At 35.7% G+C, this 10,449-nt stretch overlaps 2 protein-coding genes across 4 annotated transcripts; one reads left to right on the top strand and one right to left on the bottom strand.

The window, feature by feature from the left end:
• The first annotated feature begins 27 nt into the window (after nucleotides 1-27).
• LOC106154748 (tetratricopeptide repeat protein 38) lies at nucleotides 28-8,536 on the top strand. 3 transcript variants are annotated; one of them, XM_013529210.3, is made up of 13 exons: nucleotides 28-130; nucleotides 516-593; nucleotides 1,131-1,212; nucleotides 1,987-2,158; nucleotides 2,710-2,883; nucleotides 3,542-3,617; nucleotides 4,441-4,560; nucleotides 5,213-5,272; nucleotides 5,558-5,678; nucleotides 6,076-6,241; nucleotides 6,877-7,033; nucleotides 7,486-7,559; nucleotides 7,937-8,536. In XM_013529210.3, the coding sequence occupies exons 1-13, from the start codon at nucleotides 104-106 to the stop codon at nucleotides 8,025-8,027; spliced, it is 1,398 nt and encodes a 465-aa protein (XP_013384664.2). In that variant the 5' UTR covers nucleotides 28-103; the 3' UTR covers nucleotides 8,028-8,536. The 3 variants fall into 3 exon arrangements, with proteins under 3 accessions (XP_013384664.2, XP_086875232.1, XP_013384665.2); XM_013529211.2 differs by lacking the exon at nucleotides 28-130 and adding an exon at nucleotides 1,632-1,713 and having other exon boundaries at nucleotides 575-593; XM_087019106.1 differs by lacking the exon at nucleotides 1,131-1,212 and having other exon boundaries at nucleotides 74-130.
• LOC106179623 (UDP-glucuronosyltransferase 1-2-like) lies at nucleotides 8,109-10,323 on the bottom strand. The gene has a single exon (XM_013563339.3). The coding sequence runs from the start codon at nucleotides 10,156-10,158 to the stop codon at nucleotides 8,539-8,541; it is 1,620 nt and encodes a 539-aa protein (XP_013418793.2). The 5' UTR covers nucleotides 10,159-10,323; the 3' UTR covers nucleotides 8,109-8,538.
• Between the last annotated feature and the right edge of the window lie 126 nt (nucleotides 10,324-10,449).

The raw sequence follows: 10,449 nt of genomic DNA, 5'->3' as shown, positions 1-10,449 counted from the left end.
AAGCATATTATAAGCGATCTTACAAAAACTAGGTCATCTTTTAGTGAATCTAGGTCAACCAGGCTCCACGGTTGAAAGAGGGGTGTCCAGAGTACAGGAGAATATGCACTGTCACTGGCGAGATTGTCAGGTAGGACCCCCAAAAACTGTGATGAATCAATTATTATTATTTGGCTCCTTATACTCTAAAGCTGTGTTCGATTAACAATTATCAGCACAGCAGGATCTATTTCTGCAGGGTTTCTCACCACAAGGAGCAATGTAGACAGTACTATAGTAGTCAGCTTACTTGTCTGGCAAGTTCCCTAGCCAAGCAACATGAACAACATAATGGACCACAAAGTTTTTCTGACTTTACCCAAGTACATTAAGATTCATCTCTCTCTCTCTCTCTCTCTTATTTATTTATTTATTTATTTATTTATTTTATTGATAATGAAACTATTTATGCTTTAATTTAAGCTTTTTATCCCATATTTATTTATTTATTTATTTATTTATTTGTTGATTTGTAGGCCTGGAACCAGGAGGGCCTGCCTCTCTCCACCACCAGCAATGAGGCCTGTAAACTCTATGATGCTGTTCTTACTCAGGTAATCTCTCTTTCTCTCTCTCTCTCTCTCTCTCTCTCTCTTTTAAACAAATGCACATAATTATTTCATAATGAAAGGAATGTAAAATGAATTTTAGAAAGTTGATAAAGACACAATATTAAGTGATATACCTTTTTATAGAAAAAATTACATTTGATCAGGGCATTTTTCATTTATAACTGTTTTGAGTTCACCGTTTTTAGGTTTTGAGTTAAGTTTTTAGGTTAAGTTATACTCTAATAATGGAAACAAAGACTGGTGAATTTCACTTGTTGGATTATACATATTATAAAAAGTTCAGATCTTGGAAACTGTTTAATAGTTTGAGATAATTTTCTCGGTATTTTTCGATGGGATATACATATGCATATTTTCATACTATATGGATTTCAATGAGCATTGGTTGCATTTAAAGTGGTCTATAATTTAAGTTTGCTATGACCCTAGGAAAAATGTTTATTATGAAATTAAAAACTGATTAACTGTTATCTATAACAATTTTATTAAATTTTGTCAACTTTGAAAATTTTATTGAAGTATGTTGGTTGGTATGATGAAGACGGTGTTGGTGGGATCGAAACCGCTGCTAAAAAATTGACAGAAACAGATCCTGATTTCGGTAGGTACTTTTAGGGCGGCTATTATTATTACAGCAAAAAAAATTCTAGAAATTTCAACTTTTGAATGTCAAAACTGTTGGAAAAATATTATTTAATTTACAACCCTTTTTGTTTCAAATTCTAAATTTCTGGTTTTATCATAGTAAGTGAAACTCACCAGTCTCCTTTCCTGTAAAAGTAGGACTTAAATATTAGAAACTTGGAACTAACCAGCTGGTTTATAGTTCATGGTTTGGTGATCTTTTTTTGAAAAAAAAGGGAATCGTTAGTTGGTGATTGAAGGAACTTTGTTGAAATCTCTAGGGTTAGTTAATCTGTGGGGATCTATCACTCCTTTCCTGCTTTTAAACTATGATTATATTATTAATTGACATTTAAAGAATAAAACCAACTGTTTTTAATATGTGTGTATTTGTAGTACACTGGTGTCTACGATGATGCAAGTGTAGGAGGAATAGCCACTTCAATGAAAGCAATGCTTGCTGCTGACCCTAACTTTGGTACAAGACTTCACCATGCACACAACCAACAACATTACTTATTCATATTTATTTAGTATAAAAATGTTTCTAGTAATTTATATTTATTTTTAGAGCATTGGGCAATATACCATGCAGTACTAGTCAGGTATTTTTTCATGCGATCTTGTCCAAATGATCATTAAATTCCCACAAGCAAAACGTCTTATAACTTAATACCAAAAAGTTTCAGATGAGAATCCATGATTATTTGTTTTCATTGGTAATCCTTCACAATCATATTTTTCTATTCAGTCATGGGACGAGTCCTGACTAATGGGTTGGACCTGATTGGCACAGGGAGGACCATCAACCTTGACCGAGATTTCAAGGCTGCCATCAATACAATGACTGATATGGCTGCAAAGCAGGATATCACAGAGAGGGAGAGACAGCATGCTAAAGCCATTCAAATGTGGGCTGAGGGGTAAGGTCAGGGAAGTTCAGTGGTGACATCTTGTGTACTGTTTGAGTAATTTGACTCCACACAAGATGGCGTTTGAGGGCATGTGCAAAAATGTGATGACGGAAGGGTCTGTATGGGAGGGCAGTCTGTATAGGTACACTTTATCCTGCTGTTTAGATAATAATTAATGAAGATGTAGTCAAATAAAGACCTACCCCTACATGATAATTTATTCTTTAATGAGTCGATTCTTTTTATTTTAAAATTATCTGACACAGCCACAGATGCCCTCTTCACATCAATACTGTCCCAGTACGCTTTTCAAGTCAAATGATATGCTTAATTAATATAGATACAATATGTCATTTAGGGCATTGTTTATGTTACAGAGCCATTGTGCCTTTGATAAAGATGACTTAACACTTGTCTTTCTGTTTTTAAAAACCAGAGACTTTCAATGTCAAAGTGCCTTTAGTTGGTAGTAAGGCATAAATCGTGCCTGATGTTTAGTCATCTAAACCTTTCTAAATGTTTAACATGTAATTTATATAATACCTTTTCCATGATTTCAGTGACACAACCGGGGCCTGTCATGTATGGGAAGACATCTTGGTGGCGCACCCTACAGATATGTTGGCACTGAAATTTGCCCACGATAGCTACTTCTATCTGGGCTATCAGCCCCATATGAGAGATTCCATAGCCAGGGTATTACCATACTGGAAACCCACCATGCCTTTGTATGGGTACGTGTTTGGCTCTCTTCACATTAGAAATGGTATGGTTTAGGGTAAGAGCTGTACAGGTACACTTTGGGAGGCTCCCACAGGTATCAACACCACAGTGGGTTTGTACACACCCTTGTCTACTCTCCACAAGTTTACTTCTTTCATGCTGTTTAGTTAAAGGTACACTCCATGGGTTTGAAAATCCCCTATTAGCAAATGCTTGTTATTGCAATCCATGGATTTCTTATAAAACCTTTCATACACCTTATAAACCATATAATCTCACAGTGTACCAGCACAGCTATTTTTCTAAAGCCTACTGCTCAGTGCAATTAGGGTCTCCATCCTAATGTAGACACAAAGTGAATCCACTAAACGAATCCACCAATCGATAAATATCATATGAGAACAAATTATGAACTATGTAGTCACAAAACACATCGTAACAGTGACATTGCTCTAAGACAGTTTTGTTGAAGGTGCTCTACTTAGATTATTGTTTTATTACAAACCCTATGAATCAAAAATCTAGGTTCTATTATCTTTTCCATTCTTTTTTTTTTTTCTTTTTTTTTTTTTTTGTAAAAGGCCCCAACCCTCTTTAAAATTGCTGGCTCTTGTTCCATGGTATAAATCTAATTTCTTAATAAACACAGTTATTCCAATACTATTTTAGATACCTGTTTGGCATGCATTCCTTTGGCCTTGTGGAAACCAGTCTTTACTCAGAGGCAGAGAAGGTGTCCAGGAAGGTAAGAGGAGATGAGATGAGATGAGATGAAATGACTCGAGATGAGATTTTATTTACCACCAAAAAAGGGAATGTATTGTTGACTTGCAATTAATAGTAAAAAAATGATACATTATAAAAAGTGAAAAAAACATGGGAACAATAATTCATAAAAAAGGAAAAAACATGACAACAGTGAGAAAAATGTTATAAAATTGTGATGCTAAAAATAACAAACCACTTGCCTAGATTGAGATAATAAAACATAAAGGTGACCTGTTTACATTAAGACTGAGCCTTGTATAGCCCAGTACTATTTAACACAAAATGGTGGATAGGATATAGTTTATGAGAAAAAAAAGTTTTACCATTCAAAATTCACCAAAATAATAAAGGGAATGTGGAATTTACCTTTTTTTCTCATAAATTTCCATTTTTGTCTTCTAAAGCTTCCCTCTTTGTGTGCTAGTTCATTTTTTGACCAGAATGTGGATCCCTACACTGAAATAGGTTTTTCACCAATTCTGTGTAATGCTGATGAAAAGCAAATGTTGCTTTAAGTCCTGGCTTTATCTTTTTGTGTTTGTTTGTTGGTTTGTTTGTTTGTTTATTTGTACCTAATAAGTATAACATTATATATGTGTAGTTCTAAGTAGTGTCAATTTATAGACATCAACCCTGTACTTTGCCATTATTTGAAGATACTCAACCAGAAAAAGTCAAATAATTCTGCATTCGTGTGTTAATCATTGTCGACAGTTTTAACGTCACATAGCTTCTGTAAGTTTTGCCATCTATGTATCAGACCATTTAGCAGCTTTGCTTCCTTGTTTCATTATTTGAAGGGACTGGATATCAACCCGAAGGATGCCTGGTCCACCCACTCCCTGGCACACGTGCTGGAAATGATGGGAAGACAGGATGAAGGGATTTCTTTTCTTAGTACAACTGTTAGAGACTGGACGGTAAGAAAGGGAGATGGGATAAAGATATTTTTTGTCTCAGATCAACTATGAGAGACTGGACGGTAAGATAGGGAGTTATAATTAAGTGTTTTTTCTTCCAAATATGATTGTATACATCTATGATTACAACAAAGTACAAATATGAGGGACTGAACAGCCTTCTTTTTTGGTAAGAATAGGATCAGTTTTTTCACCAACAGGCCCTACATGTATTTATTTATCATAGGAAACAAGATATCATTTGTCTGTCAATTATACATATATATAGGGATAATAACTGTTCGTTTCGGCCAAAAAATGAATTTTCCCAGAGTAAACAACAATTTTCTCATACTTACCAATGGTTATCGAATCCGTTTCTGCATTCAAAGTTAATCCCTGTTTTTGTTTGGTTTTATGTTTTAATCTCTAAAGAGATTATTACAGAGTACAGCCATCTGCAGAGATCACGTGGTTTGATGACAGTCTCAGATATCAGAATAATAACTTTAACTGCCGTTTTTGTTGTAAAACAGTAATTATATTATATTTTTTATGAGTTGTTTACAATGTTTTTTATTGTGAAATGCAGATTCCATATGAAAAGTTCTTATTCCTTTAACTAATATGTATCGTTTCTTTATATTAATTTTATTTATTTATTTATTTTCAGACCTGTGGAATGTTGGCCTGCCATAATTTCTGGCACTGGGCTGTCTATCACATTGAAAAGGTATCCATAGCCTGTACAATGATCACACTGTCACAGTGTCAGTGATATGGTTTTGTTTGAATATTATTGTCAAAGTTAATCTGATAAGAAATATAATCCAGTGAAGAAGGATCTCACAGTGATGAAAAAATCAGGAAAGTGATTGAGAAAAATAATATGTTTATTATTTTAGGTGTATTTCTTTCAATTTTTAGAATGAAAACAGCTTTTAGTCATGCAACTGTTACATGCAGTTTTTGTTGCAAAAAAAGTTATCATTATTTTTATTATTGTTAATATTACAAGGGTGAACATACAGGTGCTGTGGACATATTTGACTCAGAGGTGGGAGAGAGATGTAAGAAATCTGGAGCCATGTTGGACATTGTGGATGCCTGCTCCCTATTATATCGCCTGGAACTGGAAGGTAAGTGTAACTTAATGCACATTTCAGGCTGTGGGGTACTGCTAACACACAGTACAGCAGGATGTCTTAATATGCAGTATGCATTAAATATAGTAAGGCCAAGTAATGGGGAGGTGTTACTTAACGTACACTCCAAGCTGTCGAGTACTGCTTACACATAGTCCTTTATTATTACATCATGTACTCATCAATTTTTGTTCTTATTTATAGCAGCAATGTTTTAATTGTGCACATTTGGAAGGTATAAGATGGGATCACCTTAAGCAGTAAAACAAGATCATCAGGCACAATTAAAACAGACTGCACTACTTGGAGTACACCAAGCAAATTTGCTCGTTATAATTTATATTATCATGTGTCCATTTTATTTGTATTGATTTTGGATTATTTTCTGTAGGAGTGAATGTTGGTGATAGATGGAACGATGTGTTTGAAACTTGTCGTCCACACACGGATGATCACATCCTGGCATTTAATGACATCCACATTCTCATGTCCTGTCTAGGCGCCAAGAAGAAAGATGTTGCCAAGGAGATGATGGAATCAATCAGAGAGTTTGTTAAGTAAGGCCTTGGATCCATGGCCAGAACTTTTTAATCAAAGAATTTTCCTTCATTGGATAGAATTTACTCCACCAAAATCATTTACAAAATAAAAATAAGATATAAAAATAAGATTTTATAGAAAAGAAGTTTCTGTCATTTCATGTGATTTCAAATAAGTTCCAGTTAATTTTGTTTCAGTTTGTTCTAAGTTACAGGAGATTTTGGATGTTTCAAAATTTCTCCAGCTTGAAGGACTGTTTAAAGCAAGGCCTGTCTGAATATACCAGAGTTGGTCATATCATTTATACAATTTTTTAAAGTAACTAAAATTATATAAATCATCTGTAAAAAGAAATGGAAAGTATTGAGAAGATAGATAAATACTAGAATTAATTTCAAATTAATAATTATCAGGTCCAAGAACAAAATTTCTTTGCCAATATCTGATTTGGTTGAAATATTGATGAAATTAAAATATATTTACAGAAATGCAGATTGCACCCAGTGGCTTCAAATTACCAAAATTTGCAGTAAAAAAAAGATAAAATAAGTAAATAAATGAATAGATAAAAGGATAAATGTATAAGACCAAGACTTGCATCATCTTTGTTTGACTTGGTTGAAGATAAATATTGAATCTATTATATTTTCAGAAATGGTAAAGGCACCAACAGAGATGTCACGGCTGAGGTAGGTCTGCCACTTTGTGAAGCATTTGAAGCTTATGATTCTGGAGATTTTGCTCGGGCCGTGAACCTTCTAAACCCGCTGAGGTACAAAGTTCTTAGCATAGGGGGAAGCAATGCACAGGTGAGAAGGATAGTAATAACAACTATAAAAGTTCTCTGAGAGCACAGAAATTATTAGTAAAAATAACTATAAAAAATAACAATATGGAAATAGTAATGTTTCCAGTGCAATTGTTGTACAAGTCATTTATGCACAGTCTCCACCTTCAGATGAATGCATCTGTGCATCTCTTTAAATATGGATAAAAACTCTTACATGGCATATTCCTTTAACATTCTATATGATAAATAGTACCTTAAAAGACAATAAGATTGACAACTAGCATTACAAAGTAAGCATGACAAAATGAAATATAATTACATATTATGAATGTGAATGCACATTTAAAAAGAAATGTTGGTTATAAGTCAGTTTTTAGCATGCTTTAAAAACCTTTAACAAGCAACAATTGACCTTTCACCTTTCTTGACCTGTGACCTCTCTTTGACCCCATGACCTTTGTTATCTTCCAGAGAGATGTTTTCAATCTATTCCTGATCAATGCAGCACTGAAGTCAGAGGACAAGATGCACCATAAGTTGGCAAGGTAAGAAAGGGATATGAAACATGCTGTTACTGGAGTATCTCCACAGACATTTCAAGAGAGAGAGGAGGAGGAGGGGGGAGTGAGAGAGAAAACACTCAACTGTTTAACTTATGTTACCTAAATTTAGAGAAGTTAAAAATATTGTAAAAGGAAAATATTACAAATATGGTCCATGTATAATTGTATGATGAAAAAGTGACAACTACATGTATTCATATTTTCAATAATTCAAAGGTAAATTTGGGCCTCCCAACATTTTTATAAAGATCTCTTATCTCTTAATTAGATGTAAAATTCTGATCACCCTGATGTGTAACTGGCATCCTCACTGTAAATTTTTTGATGTCTTATTTCCTTGAGATGTCACTTCTTTTAAGGTGTCTGTTGGCAGAGAGAAAATGTCTGAAAGAAAATGCACCAATGACAGATCGTTTGACGGAACGTGCCATAGCTCTCCATGCAGATTAGGAAGTTGACTAGTTTTCAAAGAAGTGCATAAGTGATTTATCCAGTATTTGACAGCAAAAAAGAAGAAACAAAATAATACGATTTCAATAAAAAACCAATATAATTGATCATTTTTGCCAGAGATTGTCAGATTTAAATGACTGAAATTGAGTGGCATTTACATAATTATGCATCAGATTTATTTTTTGTAAAAAACTATAAATGTTATTGTGTGCCTTTGACTTGGGCTGGTTCAAGATATGTTTGAGAGAGAATGCCTTTATATGGATTATCAAAAGATGCAAATTAGTTTAAATTTTGGATTAATTGTCATGATAGAATAGTTCGGCATATGCCAATAAATTTTCTACTTGTTAAAACAAATTGATGTTCTTTGATATATATATAATATATATATATTCAGTTAAGCCAATGAGCTAAATTTGCTATGCTATTTTTGGGAAAGTGTATATTTTTGTATGTGCCATCAAACGAATTAAATTCGTGGAATAAAATATATGCAGTATTTATGTCAGACTGTTTTTTTCTTCTGTTTAGAATATAAAAACCATGTGTATTTTAGCAATTTCCAAAACATAATAGCACAAACTAACACAAAGATGTAGTGTAAACATTTAACTGCTATCTTGTAGGCAATAATGTCAACTAAGAAGTACTGGCACCAGTTAAGATTGTAGGAAGCTTGGGAGTGAAAATGAAGAGTCCCATTGTGACGTATAACATAGTTTATCCAAAACAGCAATTGGTCTTGCCCCGACATGGGTTGGTCCTTTAAAAGCTCGGACATTTTAACGGCGTTGTCCTTGTATGTCCTGTTGTTAAGAACTGTTTGTATGGCGCTCTCGAAGTCTGCCTCAGTGAATGTTAAAAAGCTGAGGGATACTCCAATGTTGCACCTGTCTGTGAGTTTTCTGGCGTTCTGATGCTGATCCCAAATTAACGGGACAGCCACAACGGGGACGGCGTGGTACAGAGTTTCCCACGTGCTACTGATCCCACAGTGGGTGATGAAGAGTTTCGTGGCAGGGTGTGAAAGAATGTCGTTTTGTGGAAACCAATCGACCAAGTGCGTGTTTTTCCCAAGAGACTTCGGAACAGGTCCCTTGTATCTCCAGATGACAGTTTGAGGTAGTCTGGCGAACACTTTTGCGATGCCCTCCGCCATCCCCTCGGTCAGTTCTGCTACTAAGGTACCGAAACTCATCACGACAACGCCATGACGCCCAGACGCCATTAAGTCTTGGTAAAACTTCGGCAGAGGTTTGGGTGGTGTCCAAAGAAGTCCAGAGATTGGTTTAACGTGAGGCATCACGGGTCTGGGATAATCCAGAGCGAAGTCGACATTGGCGGCAATCATCAGAGAAACTCTTTCAAATGCTCTCTTCATAGGGGGCCAAGGTTTCTTTGGAAAATACTCCAACACCATGGCATCCGTGCGCTCTATTTTCTTGTCTAACCAATCATTGACTTCGTTTTCTATGTCGACATTGTGGAGTCTTTCCCAAAACGTCATGTGGTCGGAGTAGCCCCCGGGAATGGCCGGTGTGAAGGACTTAAACACCGGCTGGCGAAACACGTGCCACGGGTCCCAGAATCCTAAATTGGAGTATGCTATGGACGGGATTTCTAAAAAGTCGTTTAGTACGGGACCAGATCCCAAATTGACCAAGTCAAAGAGAAACAACGAAAAATTGGTCGCTTTCAATTCTTGCAACCTGGTTTCGTTTCTTAATAAAAAATGGCAGAAAGCTTCTTCCATCTCGTCCATTGCCGCCATCATCTTCTCGAGACCCTCGTAAACAGAGCTCATGGTCGTATCCAAGGCCAGCTCCCCCGCTTTGTTCACCTCCAGCTTGGGTGTCTCAAATCTGACCAGCGACACGCCGTCGATGTTTGTCCGTGGTTTGTAGTGGTCAGCCACCATCATTGTGACCGAGTGACCGCGGTCAGTGAGAAGACGGGCGATTTTCTCCATGTTCAGCGTCCGGGAGTTGAACACCTGCGTGTACGGCAACATGAATATCTTAGCACCGAGGCAGGCGCTTCTCCCGTGCAGCAGTGCCACCCATACTACTACATACAATGGGTACGGCATCATATTGCTAGAGAGATACGTGGGTATACAGTCCATACACCGCCCCTCGATGAACTAGATGTTAACCGAGCGTATCTTTTCAGCGACTGTACTCGCTATAACTAAGGTTCTTTATGACCCCTGTAAATATGTGACCGATAGGGAGACCCCATAACCCGTGGCTATATCAAACTAGGTTATAGTCAGGGTTATACTGGTTACGTAAATAAATTATTGCGCATTTGATTATCATTGCGTAAGAGTCTACGCACTAACGAAAAATTGTTTGCAACATTATTTTTTATTTATTTATTTATGTATTTATTTATTTATTTATTTATTATTATT

This window comes from Lingula anatina, chromosome 8 (genome assembly GCF_051362555.1).
Source record: "Lingula anatina isolate TDL-2025a chromosome 8, LinAna3.0, whole genome shotgun sequence".
In the NCBI taxonomy this organism is placed as follows: Eukaryota; Metazoa; Brachiopoda; class Lingulata; order Lingulida; family Lingulidae; genus Lingula; species Lingula anatina.
The sequence above is the reverse complement of the archived record's forward strand: the minus strand, read 5'-3'. Positions and strand labels throughout refer to the sequence as shown.